General features: G+C 37.1%; 1 protein-coding gene across 3 annotated transcripts in view; it reads right to left on the bottom strand.

Annotated features, from left to right (window-relative positions):
* The window catches only part of NBEA (neurobeachin), a 547470-nt gene that overhangs the window by 92122 nt on the left and 441643 nt on the right, over positions 1 to 13705 (bottom strand). For all 3 annotated transcript variants that reach the window (XM_073229196.1, XM_073229216.1, XM_073229206.1), the window contains exon 43: positions 10269 to 10384. In XM_073229196.1, the coding sequence (XP_073085297.1) occupies positions 10269 to 10384 (116 nt within the window). The remainder of the gene's footprint in view (positions 1 to 10268; positions 10385 to 13705) is intronic.

Genomic DNA, 13705 nt, shown 5'->3' with positions numbered 1-13705 from the left:
CTTTGGTATTATGTTGTTTCACTTTAGTGGAGAGCTGTTGGGCCCTGGGTGGGCTTTGCCATTTACGTTTTGATAGAAGGACTAGTTCAGGTAGGGTAATGAGGCATAGGGGTGGCTCACCTTCCTAAACTGGTGCTGAGGTATCATCTGAGCAGAGGAAATTGAGAGACTCCCCATTAAAGAGCCAGGGTCCAAAGAAAACTTTGGTTGGGCAACGTTAGTTTTTGCAAAAATATGTTATGAACTGATCATGGGTAACTTTCTAAATCCCCATTCAAATTCATACAAAATAGCGATACAGATTTCATCTAGAGTGCCTTGGTGCACGTGCCACATACAGTGTACTGGTCACGGGGATATGCACGCACGTCTTGTCCATTATCAAGAACTGGCCTTGGTGACATACCTACCCCTGCGGCAGCTGGTGAATGTGGCTGTGAGACACGTACAACCAACCGCAACCTGAAAAGGGACTAAATCTGCACCTCTTACAAGCATCAAAGCAAATTGCTTAACTCACTTAGTATTTTACTGGGCGGCTATTTTATCTGTTTATTATATGAATTTCTGCATTTTACAACAAAATGACATGTTATTGTAAATGTGTGAATTGATGTGGAGATCTATTGTAAATGGTGGGAACTGACAGGAAACAGCATTTTTCTTTCTCTTTGCAGTTCCTGGAATGCGGGGAGTCAGGCCAGGGTCCCCTTTATTCTCTCACCACTGCGCTGGTGCAGATGTGTGTCCCGCTAACACCCATCGCTGCCTTCTCCTCTGCCTCCCCATTAGTCTGAAAACGTGAATGTGGAGTCTGGGGTCTTGTTTTGTTTAAACCTCTGTGTATCGGCACACACAGTTTGCCCAATAAATGTTTATTGAAGGAATGAATACATACGTGATAAAATGAGACAAATTTTAAAACATGAAAGCTACGGTCCTGCCTCTTTGGAGGGAGAGAATCACGCTGAGGCACCGTGAGTGTGCACGCACAGTGAGAGGGAAATGCGTGAAGCGACATAGCTCAGCCAGTGAGTGCACCTGCTTTATATGTCTACTGCGAAGAATAATGATGAATAAACAAGAATTTGGAAACTTTAAGTCTTTTGTATGTGAAAATGTACTGCTGAAGTAGAGTCATTATAAAATGTAAAGTGTAAAATTCTAAAATTTAACATGTGTTATTGATAACTCATGTATATGTTAACCAGAACATGTGATGTGATGACTCTATTTTTTTCTATACATGTATATATACAGAGAATCTAGACTGCCTAGACAGCTATTTCTGGGATTCTAACTGGGCCTGTGTCCTGCGATTTTCAGGGTTACCAATTTACTTAAAAATCTGTTGATTTTATGAGAAATAGGTCTTTCACTATGTATTTTTATTGATATTGATACTGTTGATATAATTTATATAACATATTTATTACTTATATAAATCAGTTAATAGCTGAAAATAAGATACCATAATTGTTTTTAAATTTCTGATTTAATTTTATAACTTATACTAAGGCATAAACAGTCAACATGAAATAAATAAAAAACCAGTTTATATTAAGTCAGTATTTAAGTGTATCGTATAAATACATGTAGCGTAAAAATAGAGGCCATACTTAAAGACACTGACCTTTAATTAGAAATGATTTTCTAACATAGGAAAAGACATAATGGTGTTTTTTTTGGAGGAAATACAAAGAAAGCATCCTCTTTAAAAATATACACACAACTTGATCTTTGTCAATAGTCAAAGCTTCTGACAACTGATCTATTGTGCATTTTTTATAACTCACTTTTAATAATCTTTGGATGATGGTTTGAAAATACATGCTAAAGAAAATTTAGTAATTTTTAACTTAGTAAAGCTTGTGGCACCATTCTAACTAATAAGTATAATAAACTTTATAAATAAATATATTTATACAATTACATTCAAACCTTTTTTAAATACAAATTTCCACATAAAAGCTTTGCTGTTGCCCCATTGGGACAGTCAATATATATTTTTGGTTTTAATTAAAAACGCACAATGTATTTAAAAATCACATGGATGAAAAAGAATGATTAAATGGTACTTCAGGATTTTTGTATTCATAAGATTTAGCCATGAATTAGCATTTCTTTAATTATTATAGTGAACACCTTTGTGAAATGGAAAAAAAAAATTACTGTTTACTAAATTAACCAAAAAAATGAAATCTTCCCAAAGTGATACCTGTTGAGTTCTGGTACTTCTAGGTAATGATTGAAAGTTGGTAGGTAATTTTATGCTGTAATTGGTAGGGTTCTTCCCTTTTCCAGTAGTGGTAAATGCAGAATTTTTTTTTTTTTTACTAACTACACTTATGAAGATCTATCTTAGAAGATGAATATTAAATATTGCAAGCCCATGACACTAATCTACTCAAACAAGAAAAGTAAGGCACAGTAAATGAGATCTCAGAAACACTGGGTATGTTTCCTCATTAAAAAAAAAAACTTTTTAATTAAACCATCCAATTTAACGTTTTTATGTAGCACTTTAGTTTTGAAGGTAAAGTGATCTAGAGACAGCTGACAAAGAAATTACAACGGCAATTCCTTGGTGAAAATGTTAATGACAGCAAAATATTGTTTAATTAGATGGCTGCGGCATCTGGATTAACACTCTTTAAGGGCGATGTTCCCGTGCTTGTCTGCTTCTCCGCACTTTACAGACGTTTTGTCATCTCTAGGTCATTAGGAAAGAATTTTTAATGATTTTTCTAGAAGCAAGTGGTTCAAGTTACATCTAATTAGATGACAATTATAAGCCCAACACAGGCAGTAGCTAAATATATACATAATTAACCAGGGAGGGCTTGTGCATCACAGAGCAAAAACGTGGAAATGCTAAACAGGAAGAAAAAGGGTGGGGGTGGGGGTGGGGGGACGTTGTGCGGAATTCATTAGCTGATCATATGAAAAACAGCTCAAACGTTGAAAAAGACTCTCAAACCTAACGGCATCATTTACACGAAACTGTGTTAGCACTCACTCGGCTATTTTTTTTTCAGTGCATGAATGCCAGATTTTAACATCTTGTTCATAGTGTTATCTAAGAAGGTATAAAATAAGGCACAGGTTGTATCTTGAACAGAAATCTGGTCAACCTCAGGAATTAGTGGTTGAACCCATATCTTCAGTCAAACTCTAAAGCATTGTTAAGATTCTACAAAATCTTCCAAAACTTAATATTCTTTGAATATTAAAAAAGGATGAACCAGGTGTTTCAGAAATAGTTAAATAAGTTACACCATAATCTTAAGTTAGACGTTCATGCACTTTTAAAAATCACGCCTTCAAAGAATGCTTCATGAAATCTAAAAGGTAGAATCTGAACCTGTATGTGTAGTGGGTTTCCATGATACACCACACACAGGGACAAAAGAGAAAACTACCAAAATGTTAACCAATATTTATGGCTAGACTTATGAGTAATTTGGTATTTTTAATTATACTTTTTTCTGTATTTCCAAGTTTCTATATTGAATACTTATTACATTTATACATAATAAAGGCCATGACAACATTTGTGAGCTTTTTGGTATCTTTTATAAATAATATGCTCTCTGAATATTGCAAAACTTCTTTTACTATGTAAAGTAATTTTATAAAACTTTACAAATATAGAGTATAAAATGCATGTTGACTTACATGCAATTGTGTTTATATACATGTATCTCATGGGTGTCTAAAAAAATATAATAATGCATTATACTAGGACACTGTTACCATATGCTTTGTAGAGTTTTATTTTTAAAAGCATCTAGAAAGGAGAAAACCAAAATTGGCCAAGTATGACAGACCTCAGTTAAGAAGAGAGTAAGAAATGGGTCATAAAATGTAGTTTGCAGTTCGTATTAAAATAGTATTTTTGAGAAAAAAGATAAACCTGAGAGTGTAAGACAGTAACCAGAATATTTTTATAGAAAATGTAAATTCGTTAAGTCACAGTGACCTGCATTTTTAAAAACCTATAGCCAGAAAAGATTGTTCCATCTTCTCGGATTCCAATTCTGTAACTTTTTCCTTTAACCCAGGAAATTAAAATAATCCCTCATTTAGCAGTTCTAGTGAATTCACATAATAAATCACAAAATCATGCAAACACTTACAAAGCATAGATATTAAGCCAGGTCAGGTTGATGGATATTTACTGAGTAAACCTTCTTCCTCAGTGACCTCATCATCTCAGAAAGGTGAGAGATAGACATAAAATGCTAAGGACACATTACTGTAAGTGCCAAAATGTGTAACACAGAGAGTGCTACAGAAGATGGGAGCTCTATATAAGATAAATAGTTATCTTTAGGCATGTCTTTTAAGGAATATAGGTGCAGTGTAGGGGTTCTCAAAGTGTGGGTGGACCAGTAGCATCAGCCCATTGGGGGACTTGTTAGAAACGCGCATTCTGGGCTCCATCTCCGGCCTGTGGGCACGGGGCCCATGGATCCGAGCTGCAGCAGCCCTGTGCTGGCAGGGAAGCCTGTGTCCTGGATGCTGGGTGAGCGGCCACATTCTGGCTCTGTGGCTGGTGATGCTCAGCCCAGTTCCCCCCCGGGGTCGTCACCAACAGAGGAGAGTGCTCTCCCCGAGGTCTTGGCTCGTGTCCAAGGGGTCCGCATCCAGCGAGCGGGGTGGGGGCCACAAAGGCCCGGCCCTCTTCCCTCAAAGCCAGATGACTCTGAAGGACCATCCGAGCTCCTGGCGACCTGCAGGGTCTGCTGGGGGCTTTGCTGCAGCTCGGCTGGGCTTCCCATGTCTCCTTCTGCTCGGTTCTACCTTCCTCTCCCCGACCCTCCACCAAGTGTTGAGCCCGAAGATGCTCTCCCACAAGCTTCCTGCGAGCAAGTCTCTGTCCGGATCTGAGAGACCAGTACCAGGTTCTACATTAGAGATGAAAACTCCAGGCCTGGTTCTAGCCCAGTTCAATCTCTACAAAAGTCCTGACACTAAGTTTTAAAAGGTTCTTTGATGAAATATAAAATAAAGGATAACAGGTCATTGATTGTCTACATTTTTTAAAGCAGTTAGATTGCAGTTGATGAACAGAAATGCAACTGAATGGGCGCTGTGAGCACCCTAAAGTGTGCGGTACAGTAGTTGGGTGAACTCCTACGCCCAACCATCTACACTGGGATCCTGACTCATCATGCATTAGTTGGCTCTGTGACTTGGGCAGATGACTTAATTTCTCTGTTCCTTATTTCCTCTTTTGTGAAAAGACCCCCATAAGATACATGTATATAAACACAATTGCATCTCCCTAACTCTTGGGGATGGTGTTGAGATTAAATGAGCAAATACACATAAACAAATGAGTAAAAACAACTAGAACAATGTTTGAACATTGTAAGCTGCTCAATAATTGTTACCTGTTATTTTCTATTTCTTTCTGCATCTTGATATCAGTATTACAGAAATGTTTCAAAAATGATATAACAAAGAAGTAATACAAATGGTATGTGTTGTTTGAATCTTGATACTAAGAATAATTAAAGAAGTATTTAAAAAAAGACTATGGTAAGATATAAGCCAACCATTTATTAGCTTTGGATTACTCAGGAAATTAAATATGATTCATTAATAACAATTCTAACATCTTCTCAAGAAATTATGTCTTTAATTTTAATCAGCTGACTTGAATATTTATTGAATGATAACTATCCTTACAATTGTGCTATATGATAACATGATTATCTAATGGAACTCATGTTGGTAAAATGATACTGGTACAACTTAACATCTTTATAGTGCCCTTTACTCTAGGATCCTGAGAGAACTGAAAAATGTTACAATAGGAGGAGATGAATGGATATACAGTATTCCATTCCACAAATCAGGAAAACTGGCAGTTCTAATCACCTCCTCCATGAGAATTCAATCTTGGCTTTATGATAAGATCATCACCCACATCCTCAGTGCCGGTGCTCAGAACGCACTGGACTTCCTACTTTAAGCTCCAGGACAACGACAGGAGGAAAACTAGGGGGAGCATATCCAGGGAGAGTGTCCCAGACACTCACAGTCAGGACTTTTTCCTTATTGTCCTTCTACTTTTGTGTAGAGGTTCGTTTTGCCTGGATAATCTCCTAGGTACGACAAAAATCCTTTCAGAGTTCATTTAAAGCCCATCTTTTCCATGAGGCTGCCCGGCACTAGACTATCTCATCCTAATTTCACTTCTCTAAATTTTTATTACAGTCAATGGCACTAATGGCCTGGTCCCTTGTATGGTCTTGTTATTTTTATATGCAAATACTGTTCTGATAATTAGATCTTAAATGGCTACAGCAATGGTGCTGGAACTTCACGCATCAGAATAACTTAGTTTGCTCACGTGCAGACTGCTGGGCCCCACACCCAGAGTTTCTGAATCTGTAGGTTTAAGGAGGAGTCTAAGAATTTACCTTTCTAATGAGTTCCCAGGTGATACGGATACTGCTGGTCAGGGGCCCAAACTTTGCCAACCAATGATCTAGACATATTCCAATGGCATCTCCTTTTTGTATGACATCATATACAATGTTATTTATGTCTCTCTCTCTCTCTCTTATTTTTTTGCTATACATGTTGCCACAACTCCAATCCAACTTTTCACCCCACGTTTTTTTTTTCTTGGAATTCCCTCTGCTAATTTTCTAATAAATTCTGACTCATATTTCAATTTCCAATTGGTCACCTATGAGAAGCTTTTCCTGATCTCTTAAGTTATAAGTAAAGTCTTCTAGATGCGTGATTCTAAATGCGTTTGTATATTCGACAGTTTTTACTGTCGAATTTTACTATTTTTTTTTTTTTTTACCACTTTTTACTCAAATTACTGGGGCACATGTCTGTTTTCCTGGCTATACTATGATCCGTCTCCTGCAAGGCAGAAGCCATGCTTTCCTTTCCTCTTTAGTGTTAGTGCCAAAGTAACCAGTAACTACTTAACTAAAAGGATGACTACGTTGACTTCATATCTAGAATCCTATAATACTCTCCTAATAGCTTTGCCTAACCTTAAGGTGTTATTTCTGACTCAAGTCATACATTGCTATCCGATTAGTTTTCCTAAAACTCTATATTGCATTCCTTTCTACTCCAAAACTGTGCTGACCCCTCGAAGTCCCGAATCAAGCTCTGTACATCTCTTACCTAGAGCACCAGTATGATCGCCTATTATTATCTGCTCCAGCCCATGTACGATTCTCATGTCCACTAACACATAACACAATCACACATTTCCAACTGTCAGAAACTTGTAAAGCTCTGCTTGTTTTCTCCCCAAACACATATTTAAAATTTCATTTTGCTTAGTTCTTGCAACAGTCACTATGTATGCATTTATTCAGAACTTACCATCAGCTGTCTCAAAATGCTCTTTTATTTATGCATATTTCATTTACCCTTCTAGTTGTTAAGTGCTCTGAGTGCCTAGTCCCTATTTTATCCTTTCTTTCCCACTGTCTGTAGTAGACAGGCTTTAATGTTTAGTTATAATCATTGTAAAGGAAATACCCAGTAAACTCTTAAAAAAAAAAAAAGCCAGTGGCCTATACATTCTTTATGTCATCAAATAAAACAGACCCCAATGACTCAAAGGAGAGCAGGAAGACATTTTAATTTCCCTTCTGGTCTGTAGGCTCTGCCTCAGAAACCCCAAGATTGTCCCAGTCAGAAAGAAGAGCAAAGTCTACACTGATCAGGTGCAGCTTTTAGAGGGGATCACAGTCTTATCTCTACCCAGATCACAGTCTTCCCAGAGCTAGACAGAGGGCAACTCTGGGGAGGCGACAGGCAGAAGTGGGAGGCTTGTAGGCGGAACTGTAGTGCATTGTGGGAAGGACACCTGACCATCAGTAAAATGTAGTGGGAAGGGATGGAGGTCAGAGGCGGCCAGAGGATGGAGAGAATCCCATCTTAGAAGAGCCGAATGTTTTAATATGAGTGCCAGCTTGACTGGAAACTGAGCTGGGAGTGAGTGTATCACCCTGCTTTCCAGTTTTACATCCAACAGGTCCAAATACTTAGCACAGCCAACAGGAAAATCACACGCCTGTATGATGCATGGTATACAGTGAATCTTCAGAGATCTCTTAAGTATAGATAACAGAAAGATCTAATACAGGGACTATGGGAAAATACTGCAGAAGAATGTAAAGAGAAGACTTATCCCGAAAAATCAGCCAAAATAATAGCCAAAAATAATATACTGCGTTAATAAGAAGAAAATTTTGATAAGCAAAACAGATGGAATCCAAAAAATAAGACTTTAATAATTATGTGGATTCTGGTAAGAAAATCATATTGACAAAGATAAGCACAGAGTGAAGAGTAATTGAGATAAAGTTCTGATGTTCCATGAGTGATGAACAATGTTGATTTCTGAGTTCAAAAATAAGAGAAATGGGTGAATGCAGTAACCACATTGTTTTTGATGTGAAACCTTCATAAGTGTATATCAATAATAAAAAAAAATAAGAGAAATATATTTTAGAGGGTTTTACAAAATTTAAACATTTCTCAACAAGATGGCTACATTCTAAATCACCAAAAATGTGGACAAAAAATTTATTTATAGGGCCAAAGTAAAACAAAGCAAGAAGACATTAAAGCAATAGTATAAAACAAGATGATATAAGACCAAACATATCAGATATTACAACAGATCTGAACATATTTAACATGGCTACTGAAAGACGAAAAGTCCAAGATAGGGTGAAAACCTGAAATTCCGCCTCTGCCCTGGACACAAAGTTGGCAGCCCTGAGATTCTTTACCCCTTTGTGGCTCTGAAGCGAGAATGTTCTTCCTACCACATCGTGCTGTCTAGCTAGGTATGCTAATGAAACTAACACCTTTACATTTCAGATGTTTAAGTTCATTCTCTCTATACATGTAAAACTATGTACTAATTAAATAGTACTGCCCACTTCTTTTGTCTTTGAGTAAATAGATTGCTTTTAGATAGATACATTGTGTACACTGAGATATGAAGTACATATGAAATATCTCATGAATCTATGAAGATATTTGTACATAATGGAGATGTGTATAAAATATATAGTAAAATTTAATGTACATAATAAGAGAGTCCTTTCGTTCTGTTCTAGCATCTTTTTAGCAGAGGTATTATCTTTACCATGTATATTAAATGATTAAAATGCAAAAACAATGGAGATGTGTATAAAATATATAGTAAAATTTAATGTACATAATAAGATAGTCCTTTCATTCTGTCTCTAGCATCTTTTTAGCAGAGGTATTATCTTTACCATGTATATTAAATGATTAAAATGCAAAAACATTTCAAATAACTTTATTACTTTTGTTGACAAATTTCATTCTCTTGGTTATTTAATACATATCTATATCATCCATATTTTATATATGTATCATCCATATTGACACATATGTGATAGATTTAAAGAGTAATATTATAGTTACCTTTATAAGCAATGATTTGGAGAACATAGGTCTAAAATCATGGTTCTGAGTTTTCATACACAACAGAATGATAATTAAAGGTTTAAGTACATCTATTTATGTAGCTATTTAAATTCACCTGATTGCAAGATAATTTTGTAGAGCCTGAACCATAGATGTAAACTCTTTGTCATTCAACATGAATAAGGGCTTTTGGAGTCTAGGTTAGGAAAAAAAGAGACACTTAAATCTCATGAACATGTTTAACCACTGACAACCTCTGGTTTAGCAGAAAAACAAATCCACTATCTTCTTTTAATTTCCAGGCATGGTACTGCCAAGGTTGACGGCAGTTACTCATCACTTAGAAATGTAATCTGATTTTATATTTTTATTTGAAGATTAAAAAAAAAAGAAAGGACGCTGTAACCCAATCATGCCACAATCCCGGTGACATGTGTACTAGGCAGCATTCTCTTGTTATTCTCCTGTCTAGCTGCTGTAGTGCTGGGAACGACAAAGTAGTGAAATTACATTTTCCCATTATTATTTCCAGACACTCTCTGGCAATGGTGTGTTTACTCTCATAAACCTTCAGACAAAGCTGTCAGGAAAGAAAACGGCAGGAGAGCAAAGGAGAAGCCTCTTCAACAGTAACACATCTAAAACCTCAAACCTTGTATAGGTTCTTGTTTCTGATAACACTTAATGTGAGTGCTTCGGTGTTTATTTTAATGCTGCATTTGAATTCCCAGGAGAAAAATGTATTCCTTCAAGTCACATTACGAATGACGTGGATGAATGTAAACAAATTAGAGGCGGAGATGTCTTACCTGCTATAGTATTCAGAAACATCAAATATTCGAAGTTTGAGATTTCCCTTCTCTGCCAGCGCTGAGTCATGTTGGAGGATTTGTAAAGCTGCCGAGGGGTGGCCAGGGATATCCTCCTAAGCCATAAAGCAAACCAGAGCAAACAGAGTCTCTATTTACTCATGACTTCTAAAAACTCAATTATTGGCTTGACATCATTCACTTAAAAAATAATGTACAGTTGATCCTTCTTAAACAAATTATAAAATATATTTTAAATGCAGACATTAGCAATACTTGAGAATTCTATAATACAGAAGACACATTTAGTTTCTCGGGATAAAGCACTGCGAAAATATCTCTATGTATAATAGGGCTGCGAATGGGTGTTTTGTAGCACCAGAAAGACAAAAATGGTGAAACTATACTTAGAATATGTCAGAGTAGCTTTCAGACAATACAGCAGATCTACTACATCCCTGCTAATCAGCTACGTGGGTAGTCAGTTAGGTACCAGCTTACAAGCATCTGACTTAAACCACTAAACTTTTTACATGTGTTTCCACACATAAGTGTGCACATGTGCATAGCTTCTACCTACACAAGTATATCCCTCTACAGAGGTAAAAAAACAACCAGCTGTGAACTTTGAAGGTGTGTGGATTCAGAAGGGACATAGAAATAGCTTAAGTGAGTGTATCAGGATTAATTTGTCTGCATTACAAATCTTTTGAGGTTTAGTGTGTTTATCTAAGAAATAATGAAAGCTGGCTGTATTTGTAAAAGTATGATAAGGCTACTGAGTTCCTAAAAAGACCACCACTTAAGACAAAGGTTCCCAAGCTTTTTCGATTCAAGCTACCCTGAGTGTGGCACGAATTTTCATGTTACCCTTTGCCCAGGAAAAATACCCAGTAGTTCTGTTTATTAAGTAGTTAGGCCCAGACAACTTAATAAAGACTGAAGTCTTAACAACGTAGTGGCTATTTGAAATTATGATACTCATAAACTGAGCAAAAAAAGTATTTTTACTTCATGTTTAAATGGCCACAGCTACTCACTAATGGGATGCGTGCACCCGTTGAGCTCACGGTTTCCTGAATCTCGGGGTTGTATCTGACACACCACCACCTTCACTTCTTGTTCCACATGGATTTTCATGCATCACTGCTTTTTGAGCCACAGAAACCCCCAAAACCTAGTTTCACAGAGCTGAGATGTCCCCAGAAAGAATGCAGTGCCGTCTACTGCTGAAATGGACACGTAAGCTGAGAGCTTTGTGGGGTCTGACCAATGTTGCTGTGCTTGACTAGAGAGTGTGAAATGCCCGGCAGCACCCCTGTGAGTTCACTGTGCTACCCCAGGTTCCTGGACGCTCAGTTTGGGAACTGTGGACTTAGGACTATTTGTGTCCTTCATGCATTATTATCAAATATTTCTATTCACAAGGAATCTTAATAGGCAATGTTTGTAGGTAGTAGGAGTGAGTTGAAGAAAGAGGGGGAAGGAGGGATGGGGAGGAACTCATTATTCCAATTCAAATCTGAATTAAGAATTTTAAGATTAATTATGTGCAACCCTATGTTTAAATATTGACTTAATAAGTTGTAGCAGCCTGGTCACTTATTAATAGTTCTGAAGAACTTTCCTAGTTATATATATTTGAGATAATAGACCCTACTGAGTCCAAAAGAACTGAGTCTAATGTTTCACTTCATTTCAATGGGAAGTGGTATATATAACTCACATATCAATTCTATAATTCAGCACATTTTTAAATTATTTGTAATATGATTTTCACAGACCCACTTAAAAGAGTAAAATCCATACTGGTATCAACATCAGAATTTTCCCTGGTAGACTTCTACTCACTCACACAGCTATTTTATGTTATAAGCTTTAGCCTTGATTCGTTGTCATGGCAACATGCTTAAATATTTTCTGAATTATCAAAGAATTAATAAACTATACTTAGCCCACTTTTCATTGTGGTATTATTATAATCATGTTCTTAGTCCAATTTGCATTTTGTTACTATTATAATCATATTACTAATCTAAAATTCTTACCTGAAGCATACCTAGTCCGCTTAAGGCAATACTATATAATAAAGTTTTTAATTCCTTTGTTGCCATTTTGAACCTAGACAATTTAAGAAGAAAATTGATGATCTGGAAATAATTCTGTTAGGATGTTTGGTAGAAAGGTAGACAGGAGCAGCTGGGGAAGGGGAAGATAAGGTTCAAGGGGAAAACCACTCCAACTGCCCAGGTGGGGGTCCCACGAAGACAATGTAGGCTTTGCAGGGAGAGAACTTCTTGCAATGGGAACCAGGCCAAACCTGTCCCAACCAGGTCCCAGTGAAGGTGCAATCAGACAAAACTAAGAACCACCCAAACTGCACCTCCTCATAATTTCATTAATGTAAAATTGTGGTTTTGCCACCCCCACAACGATGGGCTTTTCTGTGTGCATTTTGGGAAACATAAGCACACCAAGAGGAATGGGTGTATAACTAGAGCTGCCAATAAAATGACCTCACCCTGTCAATCAAAAAAGTACCTCCCAGTAGGTCATGATAAATAGACCCACCCCTAAAAGTTTGGGGTCTTTGTCTACCTTGACTCTGGCCCACTGGTCCCTTGCAGTGTTTATTTGAATAAAACTTACGCTCTGCTTTGCTACTATGTTCCCGCCTTTCAATTCTTCATTGCTGGATGGGGGGCGGTGGATGGGGCGGGGGGTGAGGGGAAGGGAAGCACGAAGAACTCAACCTGTAACACGGCCACCAGAGGCCAAAACCCAAGCAAATCCAGAGAGGTATAAATAATGGGAATCATGGGAGAGACTTATCACGTCACTCTTAGCATCCGTAACGGTGCAGAAAAATGCGGGCATGGGAAGAGAACTTAGAAAAGCAGATTGTTACCAAGTTTGGGGAAAGGATCAGTTTTTCTGTTCACTGCTGTCTTTTCCACTATTAATTCACTGAGAGCAGGAACTATGTTTTCCTTTTTCTTATGCCTTTAGCAGTTAGCAGCACTTGGCATATAATGGTGTCTAAGCAAGTACATACTGAATGACTCGAATTATTGGTCATCTACCCTAAAAGAAAAAAATGGCTGAAAAGAGATGTGGTTCTAAAAAAAAACTGAATAATTCAATGATATGAAGAATAAAAACTGATAATAGTAAAATAAGAATGCTGTTCGAAATATAAAAATGTAGATATTAGAATGAGGATAGTTGGCACATATTTGGGCAATAGGATGCTTTTAGAATTGTGGGATAAGAGTAAGGCAAAGTTGCCCTCTGAAATAGAAAGTGTTCACTGCCACACAGCTGGTGACCATTTAAAATCATCAACCCTATGAATATAAACCAGTTATATCCTCAGTAAGCAAAGAATATGGTTAAATCCAAAATTAATTGACTATGCTGACTGAATAGAAAATACA

The sequence above is a fragment of the Manis javanica genome, chromosome 1 (genome assembly GCF_040802235.1).
Source record: "Manis javanica isolate MJ-LG chromosome 1, MJ_LKY, whole genome shotgun sequence".
Classification (NCBI taxonomy): domain Eukaryota; kingdom Metazoa; phylum Chordata; class Mammalia; order Pholidota; family Manidae; genus Manis; species Manis javanica.
Note: the sequence above shows the minus strand (reverse complement) of the source record. Positions and strands in the feature narration are given on the sequence as shown.